This window comes from Trachypithecus francoisi, unplaced genomic scaffold (assembly GCF_009764315.1).
Source record: "Trachypithecus francoisi isolate TF-2019V2 unplaced genomic scaffold, Tfra_2.0 Lachesis_group7, whole genome shotgun sequence".
Classification (NCBI taxonomy): Eukaryota; Metazoa; Chordata; class Mammalia; order Primates; family Cercopithecidae; genus Trachypithecus; species Trachypithecus francoisi.
In genome coordinates, this window is record NW_022681472.1 from 50,946,457 (window position 1) to 50,971,604 (window position 25,148).

Sequence of the window (25,148 nt, forward strand, 5' to 3'; positions counted from 1 at the left end):
GGAGTCAGGAAAGTCAGGTAAGGCGCCCCACGTGCACCTCAACGCGTAGCGGGAGCGCGTCCAGACATCACATACGCACAAGCTCCGCCCGCGGCAGGCCTGGGTGGGTGTGGCCTCCGCCAAAGGCCCCGCCCCTAGGGCGCGTCGCGAGGGGCGCGAGGGGCGGGGCGAGGGAACTGGCAAGAAAGGGCGGGGAGCGAGCGGTGTGGGTGTGCTCGTGACCGCGCGCTCGCGCCCGGAGTGTGGGCGGGGGCGCGCCCGTGCGCGCGCAGGGGAGAGGCCAGCCCAGGCGGCCGTTGTCGGGTTCGACTGGAGGGGCGGGGGAGTCACCTGCGAGAGGCTGCGGTGGCGTCCGGCCCGCCCACCGCGTCTGGATCGCGCCGGCTGAGTGGGGCTGCGGACCGCACACACCCTGGAAGGCCCGGGTGGGGAACGGGCAGAGTCCGCGCCCTGTGTCCGCGACGAGGAGGATCGGACCTTCGCCTTCGCTGCCGCCGCCGCCTGCGGCCGTCGGGGTAGGTGAAGCCCGAGTGGGTGGTCCGCCGGCTCCTGGCGGGCCGGGAGGGGAGACGTGAAACTTTCCGGGCGCTTCCTCCCGCGGTCCCGGAGCCGTCGCGGCGCCGGGAGGTGTCGTCGTCGCGGGCGGTGGCGGCCGACGCCATGTTGGGGTCTGTGAGAAACGGGGCGCTCCCAGCCGCTCCCCTCGCGCCGGGGCCGGCCCGCGGGCCAGTCGCTGCCGCCGGCCCGCCAGCCCGGTAGCAAGCCGCGCGCGCCCGCAGGACGCCGCCGCCGCCGCCGGGGAACGGGGACCGCCGGGGAGGGTCCGGTCCACAGGTCTGCGGGGCGGGGGCCGGCGGACGCGGGAAGGAGCCCCAGGGCCGGGCGAGAAGTTTTGGCGCCTGAGGACTGGGGTCCCGGACACGGCCAGGGGCGTCTCAGGGTCGCAACAAATTGCTGGCCGAAAAGTTTGCAGGGTCTGCGTGTCGGGGACGTTGTGACCTGAACTACATATTTGTATGTCAGTTGGGAGAAAAAAATGGCCCCGCAGAACTTGCTGTGATAGAAGCGATGGTTTATTTATTTGGAGCCTTTTAAAGTTTTATGATCCTTTGCCGAATTTATTTTTCTTTTTAAAAACGTGATTGAAGGCCGAGAGCGCGCTGCTGGTGTTGCTTGAATAGCCTTGTGTGCTCTCCGTACATTCCAGCAATAACTTGAGTGTGCGGTGGAAGTGGGTATGAAGGTTACAGACACCTAAGCCCTCCTCGGTAGTTCATAGACTCACAAAACACGTTGTTGATGAATGCCTTCTTTGTCGTGTTGTGTAGTACGTTGCTGAAGAGACTCATTAAAGAAAAATTTAGACACTAACTTTGAGACTCTTAAAGGCATGTGTTCTTTTAAGAATAAGGAGAAGTGATCCTGACAGTTTGAAGTTTTTCCCCCCTCCCTTTAGTTTTTTAAGGGTGAATGCCTACCGTGTTTTGAGCATTTACCTTTTTTTAATACTCTGGTAGCTCGTGGGGTCTTCACGTTAATTCAGTATTAACGAAGGCTTCATTATAATCTCTTTGGGTCCCGACCACACGGGGGATGAATGGTATTAAGCTATTTATTTGGAAAGCACACGTAATCGGCCTCTAAATAAAAGTAGTGTAGTGACTAAGCATCAAAAGAAAAGATTCAGTCTCAGCAAATGAATCTAAATGATTTTTAAATGAAGACATCTTGCTTTAAAATTCTGTTAAATGAACTGAAAAGCCTCTTAAATACAGTAAGCCCTAAAACCCCAAATTTTTGGAGACTTTTACTTTTTAGATCTAAAAATACAGCTTCTGCTCATATTTGATTGTCAATTTCTTTTTCCTTTTTTCTTCCTTCCTTTTCCTTTTCCTTTTCCTAGACAGGGTCTCTCTCTCTGTCGCCCAGGCTGGAGTGCAGTGGTGTCATCTCGGCTCACTGCAGCCTCCACCTCCCGGGGCTCAGGTGATCCTCCTCGGCCTCCTGAGTAGTTAGGACTACAGGCGCGCATCACCATACTTGGCTAATTTTTGTTTGAATTTTGTGGAGACAGGGTTTTGCCATGTTGCTCAGGCTCTATTGCCAATTTCTGTTGTTCTTAAGAATTCTTTTAGTTTTGCTTCATTGTCAAGTAAATGCCATTATATTTATTTCTTACTTAGAAATGAAATAAACTAATTTCACAAATGTAGCAGCCAAGCTGGTATTTAACTGGGATGTTATGACTCTGAAACCTTTTCATTTTTCCTATAGCATAACTTTGTAGGATACATAACTCAGTTTTCTGGAGCAATCTGTCCATCTCGTTTGCTCTTATCACTGCTCTGACTTGAATTTAGTTCTTCAGTATACTTATTTCCCAGCGAGCTGATTTACAGGTGATCCTTGTGATGAAATTTTTCCTTAAAAATACTTAAGCCTGTACTCTTTGAAGCCTTTTCTGCTCTGTTCTCTCATTCCACTCCCTTTCTCTCCCCAGAAATCAATTAATTTCTCCCATGGTATTACTGTAAATATCGCATAGATCTGTCATGACATCTCCGTGACAGCAGGCAACACATCGGGGCTGATTTGCCTCTTCATTCCCTGTATGCCAAGAACATAGCAGATGCTCAGGAAAGGTTTGAATGGATGAGAACACATATGTTTGTTCCTTGTAAATATGCTTCATGAATTTCTTATGAAATTGTAAATTCCATGAGCATCATAGTTAAATCTTCTTTGTAGTCTTTTTCCCAGTACATGCCATCAACTCCATTAAATCCACAAATTGGTTTATTTTTTATATATATACACACACACACACACGCGCGCGCACATATATATATATGTTTTGTTGTTTTGTTGATAATTTACCTTAGTAACTGAGTGAATTTTGGCCTGGGAGTACAGAACTTGAATATTTATGAAATTTCTAAGTAGATAATGGATTAAAGTATAATTACTGATGTATGAGAGAGAAATCATGGATCATCAAAAGGATTATAATCATAATTTTAAGTGTGATTGAATGTATTTGAACTTGATGGAAATATTGTTAATGCTTGAAAATTTTAAAGGTCGTATTTATACATTTAAGCTCTTGGAACAAATCCCGTATAGCTCTATTGATTATTGTTTTGCCGGAATTGTCTTAGAAGTTTTAGAATGCCCTGCTTAATAGAAAGTATATGAAAAATTTTTTTTTCTGTTGTTTATCTTTGATGAACCAGCTTTGTACATGAGCTGCCTGCTTATATTTAAAAGCAGTGTATGTGTTGACTTAACTGAATTAAAAATACTTGATGGATACACTTTCACAGTGCTGTTTTAAGTTGGAAAACCTGTCTAGGTTAAGGTGTTTTGTAATTCTGTAATTTAGACTGTAGAATTCGGGGTTTATTTCCTGTGCCCACCCAAGATAACTTTCTCCCCTGTCAAACTGTAAACCACAAACTAATGTGCTCAATTTAGGGAGGTCCTGGGAAGAGAATAAAAGGCATTCAGATGGTTGCTGTGAGTGCACTGGAAAGAAACCCAGTTGCATGTAGGATGGACTGGAACAAATAAACCTTGTCCTGGCTCAGCTCCTTGCTAGCTTGTGACTCTTGAACAAGCCGCTTCACTTCTGTAAGCTTCACTGGACTCATTTGTGAAATGGGCACAGAAATATTTGCCTCAGTGTTATCGTGAGGATCACCCAAGATTCGATGTTTGTGGAAGGGCCTGGAATACGATAGTAGGTATTATTTTAACACATGAACAGAATGACAGTGAATTATATAGAATCATAGAATTTAAAAACTTTTAAAGGGAAGCAGCCTGTAGGAATACCTAGTTCAGTTTTCATCCTTGGTTGCACATTAAAATCTCCTGAGGAGCTACTTAGAAATAATATTGCCTGGATCCCACCCCAGGACAAATAAATCAGAATTACTGGATTTGGGGACAGAACATAGGTAATTTTGCCTCTTTTTAAAAGCACCCCTGACTTTAGTGTTCAGTCAGGTGGAGAACCTTTTATTTAACTCAATTTCCCATCTCCTTTCTTATGCTCTTCATTTTGTAGTTGAATAAAATGCAGAGGAGTTAGCTGCCAGCCACATTCCTGTCAGTCAGGCTAGAAAGGATGTATTAAATACTTGGAACTGAGGAAAGCGAAGTGCATAGAGGTTAAGTAAGGGTTACATTCATTTCTGGCCAGAATGGCCACATTTGGAACTACACTAATTCCAGTGACCCTCACTGCTGCTCTGCAACAGCAGCTTGCATGTTATGACCATGTTACTTGTCATCATTCAGAACCACTCTACCTCAAGTCTTGAACCTTGTGGCCAGATGGCGATGCAAGGGTCTATTTCTCTTTTTCTGTCATAACTGGTGAAGCAGCTTTTTGTCCTTATTGTCACCTCCAGTCCCTCCTAGGCCATTAGTTGTCTTCCTTCTTTTCAACCTTGAACTCTGTAGTTCATGTTCTAACCGTGAACTCACTATACCACATAGTCCCTCCTCTCCTTGACCTTTGCTGGGTATAACCGGTCAGTTTTCTACTTTTGTCCCTGCCCCACACTCTCCCCCAAAGTCACACTTTTGGTGATTGTTACATACTTGTTTTCTACCTGCTATATACTAGTCACTTTCTAATCTTTTTCTTATCCCCAAGTTGACTTATTTTCTCTGTTGCTTTTTCACTCGAGTCAGGTTGCTAACCCCAGTCTGGAAACACTTGACTTTGACCTTGCTTCCTTCTAAAATGATTAAGATTTTATGATGTGAATTTTCTATTTTCTTCTCTGCACCAACTTCATCTTTTTTTCCCCCCGTTTTCAGAAGTGGAACTATTTTTAATTCTTTATACTTTCATTTAAACAACAGTTGGGGAAAAAGATTTTTGTGTTCTTTGCTCATATTTTTATTAATTGTACATACAACTATATTTTGCTTTTTATACTTATATTTTTCTACACATTCTTCTTTGTATTTTCTTCCCAAACTGGAAGGCTTTTTTTTGTCTATGAGAGAATGTGTTCATTATAAGATAATTAGGCATATCAAAATATTATTAGTCTAGTACTTAGAGATAACCACTACTAACTTTTTGGTGCGTATCAACCACTTTTAAATAACAAATCGGCTTATACTATATGTGCTGTTTAGAAACTTTTAATAAAATGCTTTAACAATTTTTCACATTGAATATTATGTTTTCTAAAAAACTGCCTAAAAATTAATGGATGTGCCATAATTTATTTAGTCTCCTATTGTTAAATATTTAGGTTATTTCCAGCTTTTCCATATTATAGACAAAGCTAGAGTGAACTTCATGTGGACAACTTTGTACACTTTTAATTTTTGTATATATTATTGGAAATAGAACTGTTGTATAAACTTTCTAAAGCATTTGTATTGCCAAAATGGCATTTAGAAAAGTTGTTCCAGTGTGTATACAGTATTGTCAAGGATAAGAAGGCCCATTTTTACCACATCTTAGAGAGGTGAGTAATATATGAATATCATTTTAATTTTTATTTCTTTGATTGGGATTGAGAGTCATTTTTAAAATTTTCTGGTCATTTTCAGTTTTTTAAATTGATATTTGTTTATTTTTCTGTTGGGATATTTTCCTTTTTTCTTGTGGATTTACAGGAGCCCTTTGTATATTAAAAACGTTGGCTGGGTGTGGTGGCTCACACCTGTAATCCCAGCACTTTGGGAGGCCAAGGTGGGCAGATCAGATTGCTCGAGTCCAGGAGTTTGAGACCAGCCTGGGCAACATGGCAAAACCCCGTCTCTATAAAATATACAAAAGTTAGTTGGGCATGGTGGCACGCCTGTAGTCCCAACTACTCAGGAGGCTGAGGTGGGAGGATCACTTGAGACTGGGAGGTAGAGGTTGCAATGAATTGAGATTGTGCCACTGCACTCCAGCCTGGGTGACAAAGCAAGACCCTGTCCCATCAGTCAATCAGTAAATGTTGACCCTTTGCCATATTACTTTAATATTCTTCCCCCAATGATGAAGTTTTCAAAGTTTAGGTAATAAAATTTTTCTTTTATGATAGCTTTTTGTGATGTATTTAACTATTCCTCAGCTAGAAATTTAGGTTTTGTTTTTCACTATTAGAGTTAATAGTGGGAAAACGTTTTATATGCCACACCCCCTCCACCCCCTTCCTTCAGTTTATTTCTCCAGGATAAATTTTTGTGGGTAAAAATTTCAGATATTTTATTGTTATACATTGCCATTAATCCTTGTTTTTTTTTTCCTGTGTGTCCCACTGCTGATTGTGACCTTTTGACAGGTTATTTAGTCTCTGAGAGCTGTGAAACGTGTGAGAGCAGGTTGAAAAGGTGCTTTGTGCTCCTTTGTGTTCCATTCTTTTTTCTCTTAATTTTCCTCCTTTCTAAAGTAGGGGTTCCCCAAAGTTTCGTCCTCCGCCCTCGTTTTTCTTCCAGCATCAGCCAGCATCTCTAGGTGGGTGACTACCAAATCTGTCTGTCCTGGAGCTCCCTGCCCATCCTGGTATCTCTGTCCCGCACAAGTGTTTGTCTTGTGGATGCCCTGGAGGACTTCAAGATAAATATGTCCCAGACTGATATCTTCTCTCTGCTGAAACAAAGCTAGCATCTGCCCAGTGGCTTACCCTTAAGCCTTTGAAGTCATCTTACAGTCCCTTTTCATCCACGTATTCAGTTATTTCCTAATCCTGTCTGCTATGCCTCCATTATCTGCCAATTATTGTGGTTCAGTCTTTTCTTACCTTTCGTTTAGAGATTGTTGTAATCCTCATATGACTGGTTTCTTTGTCCTCATTCTTCTCTATATTCTCTTCAGTCCATCCTGTGTACTGCTTCTGTGTCTGATTAATATTTTTCTATTTAAAAACCTTTGTCTTTCCATGGCCGGTATAATAAAGTGTAAACTCTTTATCTGATGTTTGCTTTCTTTTGCAGTTTGTCTCATCCCTGTTTTACCAGACTTCTTATCACTATGCCTTCTCCTGACCCTGCCTCCTCTGACCTAGGCTCCATTATTTCCTCTCTGGGCGAATAGACTTGTTTACCGTTATCCATACCCAAACCCCAGATACTTTGAGCTACTACTTTTGCTTTAAGGCCCAGCTTGAATTTCAAGACATGTTCCTAGATGTTCTACCTGGTCAAAATTACATCCCACCTCAACTCCTTGGCCCTGGGACCTTCATCACTGTTTTTTTTTTTTTTTTTTTAAAGTTAAAAAAAAAGTTTTTGGCTTGTTTTTCCTCTGCTGTGTTAGACTTTGCACAGATTTAAGTTAACTGTATACCTCAGTTTATAGCACACTATAGGGATACCAAACCCCTTCCTTGTTTCGGTTTTTTCCTTGTCAGATACTCCCATGATCATCTTTCCTATAGAAACACAACTGAATTATATATAGTTGTCTATATGAACATGAGAATATAGCTGTCTTTCTCTTCCACAAAGGTTTTCAGTTTTGAGTATCTTCTCTCCTTTAATACTGCTTTGCACAGAGCAAGTGATAATAAATGTTTGGCTACTTAGAATTTGTTAAAAGTTAATTTGCTTTTCTGAATTAATCACTTAGACTAAAACCCTGGAGATTAATTTTAGCTTTACTCTTCTATATCCAGTCTGCAGTTCTGAATCTGACCCATCCTTTCTTTTCCTATTGTAAGCTTCAGACTCTTCATCAACTTTCCCCTCTATTTTTGCAGTTACTTTTCAACTGGATCCTGTTTTCAGTCTCTTCCTTCTCAATTTATCTTTCATTGTTTCTACAGTTATCTTAGAAAAATCCAGATCAGATCAGGCCACTCCTTCCAAAAGTTTCAGAAGGAAGTCTCAGATATTAACAATATTTTGTCTTATTTTTCCCTCTTTTCCCACTAATAACTCCCCTACAGCTTCTGCTGCAGCTGTACAGTGTGACTTTTTTTTTTTTTTTTTTTTTTTTTTGAGAGGGAGTCTTGCTCTGTGGCTCAGGCTGGAGTGCAGTGGCGCGATCTTGGCTCACTGCAACCTCTGCCTTCTGGTTTCAAGAAATTCTCTTGCCTCAGCCTCTCAAGTAGCTGGGACTACAGGTGCATGCCACCACACCTGACTAATTTTTGTATTATTATTATTTTTTTTGGTAGAAATGGGGTTTCACTGTTGGCCAGGCTGGTCTCGAACTCCTGATCTCACGTCATCTACCCGCCTCAGCCTCCTAAAGTGCTGGGGTTATAGGCGTGAGCCACTGCGCCCCACCCAGTGTGACTTTTTATGTGAGTTTTTACTTGCAAAGCTTTGTGCCTTTATTTAGCCATTTTTTTTGCCTTCTTAAATTCCGCTCATTCTTCACCTGTTTACAGTGTTCAAATGCTGTATTCTCTGTGGCATGCCGTCACTCTGCTTTTTTTGCTTCCTTACTACTTTGCTAATATTTTTATTATGATACTTACCTCCTTGTGTTTTGTATTAAACCTTGTGGCATATATCTTATTTCCTAGTGTCTTCTTTGTTCTTTTTTCCACCAAACATATAAACCTTGAATGTAGTGAACAGGTTGTAACTGTTTTGAATGATACTAAAGAAAATTGGCCAGGGATGTGACAGGATAACTAATTCCTCAGTAGTGTTTTAGTTGAGCTCTACGAGGTTTATTTTTCAGATATTATTTAATTCCTTTTTTTTTTGTTGAGACAGATTCTCGCTCTGTGGTCCAGGCTGCAGTGCAGTGGTGCAGTCATGATTCACTGCAGCCTTGGCCCCCCAGGCTCAAGCTATCCTCCCACCTCAGCCTCCCGAGTAGCTGGGACCACAAGTGCACACCACCATACCTGGCTGATTTATGTAATTTTGGTAGAAATGGGGTTTCACCATGTTGGTCAGGCTGGTCTTGAACTCCTGGGCTCAAGTGAACTACCTGCCACGGCCTCCCAAAGTGCTGGATTACAGGCTTGTGCCGTTGTGCCCAAGCTATTTTTTAGATATTATCCAATGCTTTCTTTACAGCTGTCAGCACTGTACAGCTGCCCCTGTACAAATACTTTTAGAAATGATGTGAGTTTTTGAATCTGAGTTTTGTGATGGTGAAAATATGCACGTAATCATCATTTTTTATTTACTAACTAAACAGCTGTGCTTTTTGGAGAACGAAGAAATCATTTATATATATTATCATGAGATTGAAATTTTTTAAAAAACAGGATATGCCTTGCTCAATACTTAGAATTTTTAATTATATACTGTACTGAAATGGGCCACAACATTTGCTTGTAAATTTAAAATCTGTGGGTCTAGTGAAGCAGTTGATGGGTAGGGTGTGGTTCCTGTTTTCTGTGAAAATTAATGTAGACGTTAAAAATGAAGTCTTTGATTTTCATCAAACTCAAGATTGAGAGCTGCTGCCACTTCTAACTGCTGATCATATTCAGTTCAGTGCACATTGATGCCATTTATACAAGCATTTTTTAAGGTGCTGTTGCAAGTACAAAGTTGGAGGAAATAATCTTTTTTTAAGAAACCTCCACATCTGTTGGGAATGAGCAAGTACACACATTTTTATGAAACAAATAGACTATAAGTGCTATAAAGTGGTACAAATAAAATGGTATGAGGATATACCTGGCCATAGGATATACCCAGCCCCAATATTTGGCTGTGAGGTGATTGAACTGAGTGTCTTGAAGAATTGGTGAGATTTCAGTAAATAGAGAAGAACAAAGGAGGGAGGACATGCCGAGCTTAGAGGTAGGGAAGGAAGCCCATAGCATATTCTGGTAATAGCTAGTAGTCTGATTTGACTATAACAAAGAGAATGTAGAGAAAGAGGTAAAACTGGAAGGATAGATTGCAACAGGTTAGGACTTGACTGTGAAGGGCCTTGAATACCAGGTTAAGGATTTTAGGTTTGATTCTGTTGCCCAAGGAATCTGGTTTCTGAATAGACTTACTTGATTATAGCAATAGTTAGAGAATATTAATCTTGCCTTGTGTAGGATGATTTAAATCAAACTTGTCCAATCTGCAGCCCACGGGGTGCATGTAGCCCAGGACAGCTTGGAATGTGCCCAATATAAATTCGTAAACTTTCTGAAAACATTTTGAGATTTTTTGTGTGTGTGATTTTTTTTGTCTTTTTCGTTTTTTTCTTTTCTTATTTTCTTTAGCTCATTAGCTATCATTAGTGTTAGTGTATTTTATGTGTGGCCCAAGACAGTTCTTCCAGCATGGCCCAGGGAAGCCAAAAGATGGGACACCCCTGATTTAAATAGTAAAATTTAAAGGGCTTGTTTAGAACTTGAAATCCATATTCGTTCCCTCTCTCCTACCTCTCTAAAGATGTTTTTAAACCTCCAGTGTGACTGTTCTGATTTTCCAAACTCATTTTCTAAAATCTTCAACTATGACTTAGTTGTTCTTACATACTATATCGCTATCAAATCTTACCTATATGAAACTGCCTTTACTAGTACCCTAAATTCGTCATAGCTTTGCCTTTTACTTCTTTTTAGTATTTGAAGAATCATTTTGAGTGTATCTTATGGTTATTACCATAGATATGTAATTTCTTTTCCTCTTATTTTGTCAGTGGCTATTCCAAATACATAATATAGGTCCATATGCAAAAAATACTTCTGCCGTATTTATTTCTGAAGGTGAAGGTATAATGGAAAGAATATGCATTTAAAAAAAAAAAAGGCTGGGCACGGTGGCACAGCCTAATATTAACAAACAAAAAACAAACCCAATACTACTCATACTGTTAACCCAACACCTGCATGCTCTTAAGGAAAGTTTAAAAAAAGTAAAAGGAACTCGGCAAACTTAACACCCCGCCTATTTACCAAAAACATCACCTCTAGCATTACCAGTATTAGAGGCACTGCCTGCCCAGTGACACTTGTTTAATGGCTGCGGTACCCTGACTGTGCAAAGGTAGCATAATCACTTGTTCCTTAAATAGGGACTTGTATGCATGGCACCACAAGGGTTCAACTGTCTCTTACTTTTAACCAGTGAAATTGACCTGCCTGTGACGAGGCGGACATAAAACAGTAAGACGAGAAGACCCTATGGAGCTTTAATTTACTAATGCAATCAAAACTATACAAATCTACAGATTTTAAATTACTGCACCTGCATTAAAAATTTTGGCTGGGGTGACCTTGGAGCATAACCCAGCCTCCGAACAACCTATGCTAAGGCCACACCAGCCAAAGCAAATCAATATGCACAATTGACCCAATAACTTGACCAACGAAACAAGTTACCCTAGGGATAATAGCGCAATCCTATTCTAGAGTCCGTATCGACAATAGGGTTTATGACCTCGATGCTGGATCAGGACATCCTAATGGCGCAGCAGGTATCAAAGATTCGTTTGTTCAACAATTGAAGTCCCATATGATCTGAGTTCAGACCGTAGCAGTCCAGGTCGGTTTCTGTCTATTCTATATTTCTCCCTGTACGAAAGGATAAGAGAAATAGGGCCCACTTCACAAAGCGCCCTCTCTCCATAGATGATATAATCTTAATCTAATAGAATACCACACACCCAACCCAAGAACAAGGTTTGTTAAGATGGCAGAGCCTGATAATTGCATAAAACTTAAAACTTTATAATCAGAGGTTCAACTCCTCTTCTTAACACCATGCCTGTAACAAACCTTCTACTTCTTATTGCACCCCTACTAGCCGCCATAGCATTCCTCACGCTTATTGAACGAAAAATACTAGGCTACATACAACTATGCAAAGGATCTAACATTGTAGGCCCCTGTGGGCTATTACAACCCTTCGCCAACACAGTAAAACTCTTCACTAAAGAACCCTGAACATCCACCATTATCCTCTATATTACTGCCCCAACCTTAGCCTTTTCTATTGCCCTTCTCCTGTGAACCCCCCATCCTATTCCCAACCCCCTAATTAATTTCAGCCTAGGCCTTTTATTCATTCTAGCTACATCCAGCTTAGCTGTCTACTACATTTTATGGTCAGGGTGAGCATCAAACTCAAACTACGCACCAATCAGCCTGTAATCCCAGCACTGTGGGAGGCGAGGCGGATGGATCACCTGAGGTCAGGAGTTCAAGACCAGCCTGGCCAACATGGTGAAACCTCGTCTCTATTAAAAATAAAAAAATCATTAGAGTATGGTGGTGGCTGCCTGTAATCCCAGCTACTCGGGAGGCTAAGGCAGGAGAATTGCTTGAACTCGGGAGGCAGAGGTTGCAGTGAGCCGAGATTTTGCCATTGCACTCCGGCCTGGGTGACAGGAGTGAAACTCTGTCTCAAGAAAAAGCAAAAAACAAAAAACCCAGGGAAAAAAACAAAAACAAAACTGTGAGGCCGTTTGATAATTGCTTAGCTAATTAGTTCATGACTCAGTTTTTTTGTAAAATTAAAGTAATGATCGCAACAAAATCGAGATTATTAAATGAAAGAGTATAATGTGGATGTGCTATTATGCACATGTGTAGGTGCCGAGTAAATGTTACTTCCTTTTTTTCTTTCTTGGCTGAGATTGTAGAATAAGTCTACTTTTCAGTAATAGGCACATTTGGTGCCTATGAGAGATTTAAAGAAAAAAAAATGACCTCTGTCTAAATGTGATTCAGAATTTTGAAGTTTCCATTTTTCTTAATCCAATTTTAATAAATTTAAAATTAACATATGAAAGTTTTGTCTTACCAAAGAAATGAACCTCTTCCTTTTATCACTAGTAATTTCTTTCTTTCTTTTTTTTTTTTTTTGAGACGGAGTCTCGCTCTGTCGCCCGGGCTGGAGTGCAGTGGCTGGATCTCAGCTCACTGCAAGCTCCGCCTCCTGGGTTTACACCATTCTCCAGCCTCAGCCTCCCGAGTAGCTGGGATTACAGGCACCCGCCACCTCGCCCGGCTAGTTTTTTGTATTCTTTAGTAGAGACGGGGTTTCACTGTGTTAGCCAGGATGGTCTCGATCTCCTGACCTTGTGATTCGCCCGTCTCAGCCTCCCAAAGTGCTGGGATTACAGGCTTGAGCCACCGCGCCCGGCCTATCACTAGTAATTTTTACAACACATATTGTGTAGTTGGTTGGCCACAGTGGCAGAAATCCTGGTGGAAAGGGACAGAAAAAATCTTGACCTCTCTTTTTGATGGAATAAGTAGAGTTTACTAAAATTCCAAATGCAATTTTCTAAATTTTCAAGTATTTCTTTTTTTGCTTTATCATCTTAATGGTTTATTGAGACTCTTACCGAGAATTCCCTGATTATAATTCTGGCTACTAAACTGTAGAACTTTTGAAAGTAAGAACTGTCTTGTTCCTTGCAGAAGGTAGGTACTCAGAATATTTGTTCATTTGACTTAGATGTATTAAGAAAGGAATAGTTTGCTTTGATATTATACATTTGCTCAGGAGGATGTACCTCTGATAGTTTATTGCTGTTTGTTTTTACCTCTGTTCTCCAGTTGCTCGTTAGCTTCTTCCTTTCCTTTTACATTTTCTGTAAAGTTTCAGTCCATCGGTAACATGAATTTTAAAATCTTGATTGAGATTAAAAGAGTCATAAATTTGATTAAAAATTTACTCATAGACAAGTAAGTCTACAGTAAACCAGAAAATATGGCCCATTTACTATCAAAGACTCACTATTTTAAGGACTGAAAGGGCTTTAAAAATTATGTTTTCTTCCTTAAAAAAAAAAAAAAAAGGGTAAGTAATTCATATGAAATCACTTATTTAGTGTCTGAACCAAGATTAGAATCCGGGTCCTTTAGTTCATAGTTCATTGGTTTTCCACTATAATGCACGGTTGAATACTGAAGCTCACTGATAACAGATATCATAGGTATATGTAAGAAATCAAGTTAGATTTGTTTTCATTTTAAACTTACCTGTAAGGATAAGTATTGATTTTCCAGTAGAGAGAACTAGGACATAGTAGTTAGTCTATGACATTTGGTCTCTCTTCTCAATTGTAAGTAGGATTCTCTTTTTTTTTTTTTAAAGAGTTTTTCCTCTTCTAATTACATTTTTAACAGGTAGTAGACACCCCACTGAAGAACATGCTACTTTAAAAGCAGGATGTTACCAAAAGACTAGGATGGAGTTTAGACAATGTAAATGCAGTTCTTGTCTGCAGTGTGCAGAAGATAACTTGAAACCTTTGATTATTTTTAAAAATTGGTATATAAAAGCTGGCTTTATAAAAGATATGCTTCTGCTCTAATTTTTACATTTTAACTGTGAATTAACACTGCCAGGCACTGCTGGAAAAGAAGACAATGTAAAAAAAAAAAGAGAGAGAAAAAAAAAAGTCAAGTTGAAAACTGTTGAAATTAATAGAATTCTATGAAGTACCTGAATGTGAAAAGAAACAAGTATCAATAGTTTTCCTATTAACAATTTTAACTAATTAGAAAACATGCTGTGAAAAAGAGCTTAGATTCAAAGTGGCAACAAAAAGTATATAAAATCTGGGAGCCTATTTAAGAAGTGTAACTATCTTACAGAAGAAACATACAAAATTACTATGCCATAACAGACTTGAAGCCTTGGGAAGAGATACTATCACCCTTAAATGCTCAAAACTGTAAAGATGTTAAATCTAAATTAATTTATGGGTATAACGTAAGTTTCATCAACATTTCAGTGGGATTTTATTCTTTTATTTATTTATCATAATTAAACAATGGTTCTAAACCTTAGCTACATGTTACAATTATCTGAGGAGCTTTAAAAATATTCTGGTGCACAGGTCTTACCCTGCATACCCCGGACCAGTAAAATTAGACTATCTGGGGAAGAATCTAGGTATTGATGTTTCTTAACCCTTGATATTTACGAGCAGAATTCATTGTTCCTAATTTTAGGTTTTGGGTTTCTTTTCTGAGTAGTTTTAATTATTATATTGGTTCATATTCTATAACTCATTTCTTAAAGTCTTCCAAAGAACAAAAACAAAATTTACTTATTTTAAAAAGCAAAATAAAACTCATTCTAGCATGCAGTTACCATATGGTTTCTTTGGGCATTTATAAATCTAAGATATATTATGGGATCTTAGTGATTTTGCTTTTCCTATATCTTGAAGCATTTTGCTATTTCATTTTCCTGTGAATTATTTAATCATTATTCATTAATTTCCTCCAATTATGCCAAAAAGAAGAAAATGGAAGAGTGATAGAATTGCCAAGAAGGATGATGCAATGGTGAAATATAGCATCACTACTTTATCATTTCTCAAAAAGATACAAAAACAGTTTTGAGATCATCCTTTTTAGCATTTTTGTTCTAAACTTTCATTTAACATATTTGAGAATTCATATTTTTTCATTTTTTATTTTCTGTCTTTAATAGCAAAAAAAAAGCGAAGGAAGACATTTTAAAACTATTATACAAGTCAGAAGATAAATGCAAAGAAACAACACTTAATAATGATAGTGAATTTAATTGTATAAGTGAAATCTTAGACTGTGCGTCTTCAAATGATGATTTCCTAGATGAGTTTTTTTCAAACTCAAGAATTAACAATATTTCTAAGGACAAAAAATGGAAATAATCCACGTTCATGCATTCAAAGTTTCATTCAAAGGATGTTTCCTATTTTGGATATATATACCTTTAAAATCAGAGAAAGATGAAATTAAAAATTTTCTTATGTTTAAGTGTTTATGAAGCTTTCTCTTAGTTTTTTTTAAAAACTACCCCTTTATTATTTTTGTAAATTAGTCATAAAATTACTTAAAATATTAAAAATAAAAAGTGTTAAGTGAACATTTTTTTTCTGATATGCCAAAGGTTAAATCTGCCTTGTGATTCCAATGTGAAGCTAAGGTTGAGAACCACTATTCTAAGTAGATTTTATCTGGACAGATAAACAAGATTAGTTAAAATGTTTTTAAGAAAGTTGAGTAATGGTCTAGAATAGAGCTACCAGATATATGGTACTGAAATAGGAAATATGAAACAGGTTAATGGATTAAAGCAGATAGTCTGGAAGCAGGTTTTAGAATAGGTAAAAATTTAATATGAGAGTGACATCAATCAGTAGGTTAGATTACTAATAGCATTAATGCAAGCTACCACTTGTTGACTACTTGCTGAACGTTTTATATATGTTATCTCGTTAATCTTTTCCTTGATATATCTGCTGTTACTCCCATTTACAAGTAAGGGTGTCTGAGGTCACACAGTTCTTGGTGTTTCTGGAACAGTTAGCTCTTTTAGAATGCAAATATTGGAAAAGCAAAAAAGTATTTTTACCTATGCCAGAATACCTTTTAGGTGGATAAAATGATTAAATGTAGAGTTTGTGTCATAAAGCATAGATAATAAATAGGTGCATCTGATATCTGGATAGGGAAGCTTAGGAGTGATGGAAGAAGAATCACCAAGAAAAGATCTGTAAGTTTAACTGCTTAAGAAATACAACTGACTTCGTGTCAAACACCATAAAACTATAGATTAATAGGAAAACAAAGGATTAATAGCTTTTATGTGTAACACACTCAGATTAATAACCTCTAAATATATAGTTTTAAAATGCAATTGATTAATAAACACATTAGAAAATCATTGACCTCATTAGATAGCTACAGAATAAAACATTCAATTAAAAGTACTTTTCCTTCCTGTCTTAGGACCTTTGTTTATAATATTTCCTTTGCATGGCTGACTCCTCATCCCTTAAGACTCAGTTTGTAATACTACCTCAGTGAGGCCTTTTTGTACTACTCAATCTAAATGAGTTTCCCCCTGTATCTTGACAGCCGGCTTATTTCCTTCATTATACTTCATCTTTTGGAATTACCTATTTATTTATTGGCTTTCTCTTCCACTGGCCTCTAAGCTCTGAGAAGAAAAGTGTAATACCCAGCATCTAGAGAGTGCTCAGTGAATAATTGTTGGATGAATAAACACTAAATAAAAGTGAGTCAAATGAATAAAGCAAGATGCTTTAAAAAATCTGTCATGCTTGCTGACATTTTTAAAGAAAAATACCATATGTAGGACAAGATGGAACGGATACTGTCATTGTGCTGCTTGGTAAATTGGTGTTACTTCCAGAATGGAAATTTTGTAAAAGGTAGCGAGGTTCTTTATTCCTGCCTTTTGACCCAGTACTTTTGTTTACTTCTTGGAATTTGTTCTGTGAAGCCACTTCCGCGAGGGGATGGGAAAGCTTTCTTCTTAGTTCTCCTATATTCACTGATACTCCTTCCCAAGAAAACTAGACATTACTCAAATTGAACCATGTTTATAGCTCTCTTCTGCTTCCTCTTTTGGTGCCCCTCAACGAGTAGGATATGGGAAGGACTCAGTCCTTGGCTAGGCCCTGTAATCTTGTATTCTAGTCCTCTCACAAAAGTATAGTATTCTTACTGCTTGGGGCACCTCAGTGTGCTGGAAGTAAATTTAGATTTGGGCTTTAGGGGAAGGGGGAGGCCTTGCTTAGGCCCTGAGCCAAATGGTAGTGCCCTAATCCAGTTTACCAAAGAACATTATTTGGGGTATCTAGCTGTAACCCAGATAAAAGTGGCACTTTGATTTCCCTTTTGATAACCTCTCCCCACTCCTTTCTTTCCTTGCTGGTTCCTATTTCCCTACCACCATTCTGTCTTTCTCGTGTGTGTGTGTGTGTGTGTGTGTGTGTGTGTGTGCAGGGCATTTGTGTATTCCTGGGTTTTTTAGTTCAGCGCTTACTATCTTTTTTTATGTCTGACACATACAGAAAATGAAAGAGGATAATGGAAGAGGCTGCTTAAGGCCAAAGGCCTTAGGTTTTGTGTATGCCCATTGTTTTTCAGATATAGGTGACAACTCATCAATCAATCAAGTGGGCTGCCAGAATCATTAAAATAAATGAAGATAAAATAATGCATCAATCATTGTTGAAATAATTATGTGAGTGTTTGTAACCTTGCAATATAAAATGTGTTTTATGTTGGTCATTGTCAAACTTTGAAAGCTATTTGCTTTGCTGCAGCCATATACTAATTCATAATGCCCCAAACCTCGCTTAAGTTGCATCATTCTTAAACAGGGAGAAAGATTTATGAACAAAGATTTAGACTTAATATATTGAAAAATTTGGACAATGAAAGATTATCAAGAGACTAGCTGGGTAAATCATGACATATCCATCCTTTCAGGTGATTTGTTCAAGATAATATTCCCTTATCTTCAATATTTTTAGGGTTTGCAGTGAAGGTCCAGAGGTTAGTTAATAGCTTCCTTAGAGTTCTTGTAGAGTCAGTGGAGTTCGAAGGAAAAATTAGTGTACCATAACATACTGTAACATCACAGAGAAATCAGATTTGAGGCCTGGTCTGCTGTGACAGCCTTGGGCAAGTTATTTAACCCCTCTTTGTTTACTCATCCATAAAATGGAGCTAATAGTGCATGTATCACAAGGTTGCTGCAAGAGGGAAATACAGTAGTAAGTGCAAAGTGTTCAGCACATTGGTTGGACTCCCTATGAGTAGAGTTCATCCCAGGTTAAGTTTTGCTTTTACATTATTAAATATCTTTGTGCCTTAATGTCTTCATCAGCCCACAGTTCAGCTAATATTATTAGATGCTTCTTTGGGGGACAATGAAAACCTCTCTAGTGACTTTATAGGCATTTCAAACAGTTCAAATCAGAAAATAATATGAAAAGCACTCTACAAATTTATGATAGTATTAATTTTCATAGTAGCAATAATAGGAAATCTGTGTTGTATATGAGTTAATTAATAACTATATGTTGAAATGAGTGGACTCAGTAGTTGATTCAGGTGGAGATAAATAGATCTGTGAGTTTTTTTTTTTAAGTGCCAACATCTTTTCCTGCTTTAGGGCCTTTGCAGTTACTCCTTTTGTCTGGAATATTCTCCCCTATCCTTACCCCTTCTTATGTCTGCCCATCTAGTACAGGTGAAATGACACCACTAAAGGCCTTTCCTGACCATCTAGTCTGAATAGTGACTCTCAGTTTCTTTTAAAAATCACTTTAAAAAAATCATAGCATTGATTAGTACTAGATTCTCGATTTTGTTTTCTCTTTCCCCCTCCCCAACTAGAATGTAAACCCTGAAGAGCAGGGACCTTGCCTGTATAGTTTAATTCATTCTTTTTAAAAATTTTTATTTATTGTCACATACTCAAGTATGATCACCTGTGTTGTTTATTTTTACTTTTCCTGCACCTGGATCCTAAGTGCCTGACAAATACTTGTTGAATGCCTGAATATAATGTAAAATATGAAAAAATGATCCATAATTAGACTTTCCGGAGATAAACTACCATTGTTGATAGTATAGTATATATTTTCTAACTTTATGTTCTGTGTGTGCTTACATATACAGATGTCTATGATTATGCTTTTGAAATATGTATTCCATTGAGTCTAAAGAGAAACATTTTTTACTATATTTTATGTCTTTGAAATTGGGCTGTCTTATAATCAATGGTATGCTGTGGTTTAATTGGCAACATTTTTCTCTTTATCAGTTGTACATAAATATGTCTTAAAATCTATAGCATCTTAGATATGATGAAATATGGTATTTATTTGAAATAACAATGAGATCAGGATATGCATCTCTTTTCCCCACCTGAAGATCTTGAGCATTTTCCTTGTCACTAGTTTTAGATCTATCTTATTCTCAAGAGATATGATTAAAGGTATGTCATAACTTTTTCAACCAATTTCTCTTGATGGATATTTGCAGCTTTTCCAGTTGTTTTCCTGTTATAAACAATGCTGTACTGATTATCCTTGTACATAGGATATAAAGATATAAAGATATCTTTATGCATGTGAGTGAAATTTCTTTAATTAGATTGATGAATGCACATACTCTGTGTATTGTACAAGGGTACCTATTTCCCTATACCTTTATGAGTACTGCATCTTAGTAAGTTTAAAAATTTTTATTAATCTAAGTGAAAAATACACTAATGTTTAATATCATTTCTTTATGATAGAGATTGAGCCTCTTTTCTTGTTTATTAGCTGTTTTTATTTCCTTTTCTGTGATATACTTGTGCATAGGATAGTAGACTTTTAATTGGCTGGCATATTAGTCCTAATTAGAAAGAGAAACCTTTCCAGTTTGGAACCATGGGTTATCCTATTCTTGGGAACAACTTTTAGGCCTGCCACATCCTACCTTCGTGGAGGACAAAAGGGCTTTACAAAGACCCTAGATTTGGAGGGAGACAGAATTCAGGAATAACCAGAATTCTAGTGTCCTTTATAATGGAGGCCAAGAAGGGTTATAGTGTCAGTTTTTGAACTGAATACTGGAACTTGTACTATGCTGTTAGTCTTTAAACTTTAAATGTGCTTCTTCTCAAGGCTTGTTGTTCTTTAATATGACTGGGTTATAGTATAGTAGTATGAGTTTAGTAGGTTTGAAATAGGATACAACTCTGGGACTTGAGTGAAGTTAATATTGGACTTGTAGATTAAATGTTTAGATTAATATGGTGTTTTGCACATTGTTAAAATGTTATTAACATTTTTTAGTACCTTTGCTGTGTCAGACCATATCAGTTTCAAACATAGCTGTCAGATGATCTCTGCTTTTTAGGTTCTGCAGTGGTCTATGGAGGAACAGATTTCAGTCCTTTGGTAAAAGTGAAGCTAGAATATACATGGAATATGGATAGGTCACAGGAAGGGTTTTAGTCTAGCATGGGAGTTTAAAGAAGGCTTCTTGGAGGAGATATGATAACGTAAACTAAGTCTTGAAGGATGAGTTTGAGTTAGCTGCAGTAGTAAGTAGTAAAAGGAACAGCAGTGAAATGGACTACAAGTAGCAGAGTGTTCTTAGAATGTAACATTTGAGGTGAAGAGTGACTTATGGTGAGGCTGCAGTGACAAGGAAGAACCAAGTAATGAAAGGCCTTGAACACCCTGTATTTAATAGGCTAAGGGATCATTTTGAGCAATGATAGAGTCAAATTAACATTTTAGAGATCACTGCCAAAAGATGATTTGGGGGCAAGACTGAAGGCCAGGAGACATATTGGGAAACAGTTATAGTAATCCAGGAGGTAATTAAGGCTGTAGCTCAGTGGTAATAGCTTACTGGGAAAATAGTAGTCATTTTTCTTAGTTTATGTAACATTTTGTTCTCTATTGTTCAGAATCCCATTGAGATTACATTTCATTGAACATTATTTTGCAGAGATAAATTATGTTAATTATCCAATCATCTTTCATTCAATTATGTCTGTAGGAAGTTTATACTTTTACAAATACCTGCTTAACTAGTGTGGTGCTACATGGAGATGACAAATAAGTGTTTTTGATGATTTTAAAAACTGAGACATGTTAGCCCTTTTGGTGTGCTTAGTGATTATCTTAGAGGGAAAGAATTTTAGAACATTTTGCCTTTGTGTAGAAGCAATGATTTGTTAGCTTAAATTTATGTATAATTAACTTACAGGAATTTATAATTTATATGTGCTAATTTATTTTTCTTTTTTTTTAAAAAAGGCTATTAGTGAAAGATGGTGGATCGCTTGGCAAACAGTGAAGCAAATACTAGACGTATAAGCATAGTGGAAAACTGTTTCGGAGCAGCTGGTCAACCTTTAACTATACCTGGACGAGTTCTTATTGGAGAAGGAGTATTGACTAAGTTGTGCAGAAAAAAACCCAAAGCAAGGCAGTTTTTCTTATTTAATGATATTCTTGTATATGGCAATATTGTCATCCAGAAGAAAAAATATAACAAACAACATATTATTCCCCTGGAAAATGTCACTATTGATTCCATCAAAGATGAGGGAGACTTAAGGAATGGATGGCTAATCAAGACACCAACTAAATCTTTTGCAGTTTATGCTGCCACTGCTACGGAGAAATCAGAATGGATGAATCACATAAATAAATGTGTTACTGATTTACTCTCCAAAAGTGGGAAGACACCCAGTAATGAACATGCTGCTGTCTGGGTTCCTGACTCTGAGGCAACTGTATGTATGCGTTGTCAGAAAGCAAAATTCACACCTGTTAATCGTCGCCACCATTGCCGCAAATGTGGTTTTGTTGTCTGTGGGCCCTGCTCTGAAAAGAGATTTCTTCTTCCCAGCCAGTCCTCTAAGCCTGTGCGGATTTGTGACTTCTGCTATGACCTACTTTCTACTGGGGACATGGCCACATGCCAGCCTGCTAGATCAGACTCTTATAGTCAGTCATTGAAGTCTCCTTTAAATGATATATCTGATGATGATGATGATGATGACAGCAGTGACTAAGGACACATTTGGGAGTATTTAATCAGGTGTGGCTATCTGAGAAATCAGCTTTGGGGGAAATGTAAGATTCTGAGCTCTCTGTTTTGTTCTAGCCATGAATTTGCCTGAGAAACTTGTAACCTATGTGCCTCAATATATTCCATAGAAAGTAGGTCCCCTGCCTTCTCCCACTCCTCGCACTCTTCTACAGGGATAGACTTTTGCAAATATATCAGATACATTTTTTGTTTCTTATTCTTGTTTATTTTTAGGTTATTTTCTTGGAAGGTTGGGAAAAGATGTTTGTTTAACAGATCATGTACTACTTTGTTGTTTTCATTTCTGTTATAGGTAAAACTAAAAGCACAGAATGGTGGGAAAGGGGTTATAATGTGGTTCATTAATATGTTAGTAGCTTTTTTCTAACCATCCTGTCTACTGGTTAAAACACCAGTAACAAAAACACATGATTTGGAAATACTTTGTTTGGCTTTTTCATATACCTAGTGGTGCCTTATCATAATAGCACTGTTACATGAAATAAGCCCCTACCTTCTTACTTTCTGGATTTTGAAAAAATACACTGGTGCTCTTTGAAGTGATAAAGTGAGTGTTTATGAATGGGTGTAATTAGGAAATACTTCTCATCCGACAGCTACAAATAACTAAGTTTGGAGGTATTTTCACTCTATATGAATAAATATTTTTCCATAAAATAGTTATTATATATTTGTTTTATATAGGTCCCAAATTGTAATTATCAAATATATATTTTAAATTAATAATAGGTTGTCATTCTTAGGAATTTGGTTTGAAATTTATCAGTTACATAGAATTATACTGCATTAGCTTCCACCTTTAGTAAGACATATTTTTAGATATAAATTCATCTGCTTTAACATTATTTCTGGATTGAAAATCTTATAAAACCCTTGAAAATAAACAATTTCTTTTTTACAAAGCCTGTGTTAGAGCACAGATTTACCTAGGCTAGAAGATTTGGAAGAAATAATGTGTAAGGATGGTCTCAAGGCAGACCACTTTAAGTCTGGCTAGACTTCATATCGTGGAAGTATTATCTATTTCAGTGTGAAACTATCTTGAATTTGCAAATATAGTGTTATATTTTATAAAGTTTTGTAAAATCCCAAACAATATTTCTATTTTTGTAAAACAATTGTATGTGTAATCTGTATCTGAAATCAGTTTGCAATCTATGGAAATAGAGTAGCAATTGCTATTTCTAAATTGTGAACTGAAAGTCAATCTAGATTTATTTTGAGAAGTCATTGTTCACTCTTTACTTTTGAGGCAGCCATTAGGTTGAAAGTATATATTTATCATATAAAACTTGATGTGTTTTGCACTACTCTCTCCATTTATATGCTGCAAACAGCTACAGTCTTTGAAATATGGAAAATCAGCAGTCTAAAGTTTGTTTTAAATTCTAAATTAAAAAAAATCTTCAAATCCGAATATACTGCAAATGTCATGAGAAGTTTGATTCAGTAACTTGTGATGAAGGATTCTTTGGTATCTTACTGTTTGGTTAAGGCACTAATTTTACTTACCTATTAGATTTTGAAAGCATCTGAGATATACAAATCTCCCTGTAGGAAATGTGAAAGAAAAGCACAACAAAACTAGTGTTTTTTGTTCGTTTGCTTGCTTTTATGATTTTTTTTGGGTTTCTTTTAATATCAGGTGGATTTTTGTTTGTAAGCAATATATACATATAATCAACCAACATATCTGAAAAGGATCATGAAACCTGAGAAATGCTAATGGAGACTTGCTGGTACATAGGAATCTAGCAAATTCAGGAACCAAGGGGAAATGTTCTGAGATAACATTTACATTGTCAACCTTTATTGACTTTGTTTTTACAATAAAAAATATTTTACAACTTACTTTCTGTTCTCTGTATGTTGTGACTTGAGGATTCCCCCCTTTGCTAAGATAATAAATATATTATGCATATTTTGCCTAATAATTCAACAGCTGTGAGTTCCTGCTGTGTGCCAGGCATTGTTCTAGGCAGTAGGTGAGAGCAGTGAACAAAACTCCCTTTTGGATTTACCGCACGAAGGCTTAGAAAACAAACATTCTTCCAAATGCTGAAGATATGGCTTAATGTTATGGGGAAGTGCCTTAATATAATTTGGCTTTGCTGTCTAATTACTGTTAGAAGGAATGACTTGACCTGAATTGACATGTCTCAGAAGGAAACATACACGTGGCTGACAGGTATGTGAAGAAATGTCCAAGATCACTAATCATCAGGGAAATGCAAATTAAAGCCACAATGAGATAATAATACCTGACACCTGTTGAATGGCTGTTATCAAAAAGATGAAAGAAGTGTTGGCAAGGAGATGCAGAAAAGGAGACCCTTGCACACTGTTGATGGGAATGTGAAGTAGCACAGCCATTATGGAAAACAGTAGAGGTTCCTCAAAAGGTGAAAATAGAATTACCTATAGCATCTAGCAATCCCACTGCTAAATATATATTAATATCTGAAAAAAATGAGTATGTTGAAGAGAGAATCTGCACTCCCATGTTCATTGCAGCAGCATTCACAGTAGCCAAGATATGGAATCAACGTAAGTGTCTATCAGCAAATGAATGGATAAAGAAAAGGTGGTCTGTGTACACAGTGGAATATTATTCAGCCATAAAAAACTAAATCCTGTTACTTATGACAACATGGATGGAACTGATGGACATTATGTTAAGTGAAATATGCCAGGCACAGAAAGACAAATACTTCATGATCTTGCTTATATGTGGGATCTAAAAAAGTTGAGCTCATAGAACCAGGAGTAGAATGATGGTTACCAGGGGCTGGTTGAGGGTGTGGGGGTGGGAAATGCTGGCCAAAGGATACAAAATTTCAGTTAGGAGAAATAAATTCAAGAAATCTATTGTACAATATG

The 25,148-nt window shown here is 37.6% G+C and overlaps 1 protein-coding gene across 2 annotated transcripts; it reads left to right on the forward strand.

Moving 5' to 3' along the window:
• Positions 1 to 216: 216 nt before the first annotated feature.
• Positions 217 to 24,119, forward strand: PLEKHF2 (pleckstrin homology and FYVE domain containing 2). Of its 2 annotated transcripts, XM_033202315.1 has the most exons (3): positions 233 to 515; positions 17,784 to 17,880; positions 21,467 to 24,119. In XM_033202315.1, the coding sequence occupies exon 3, from the start codon at positions 21,481 to 21,483 to the stop codon at positions 22,228 to 22,230; it is 750 nt and encodes a 249-aa protein (XP_033058206.1). In that variant the 5' UTR covers positions 233 to 515; positions 17,784 to 17,880; positions 21,467 to 21,480; the 3' UTR covers positions 22,231 to 24,119. The 2 variants fall into 2 exon arrangements, with proteins under 2 accessions (XP_033058205.1, XP_033058206.1); XM_033202314.1 differs by lacking the exon at positions 17,784 to 17,880 and having other exon boundaries at positions 217 to 515.
• The last annotated feature ends 1,029 nt before the right edge of the window (positions 24,120 to 25,148 follow it).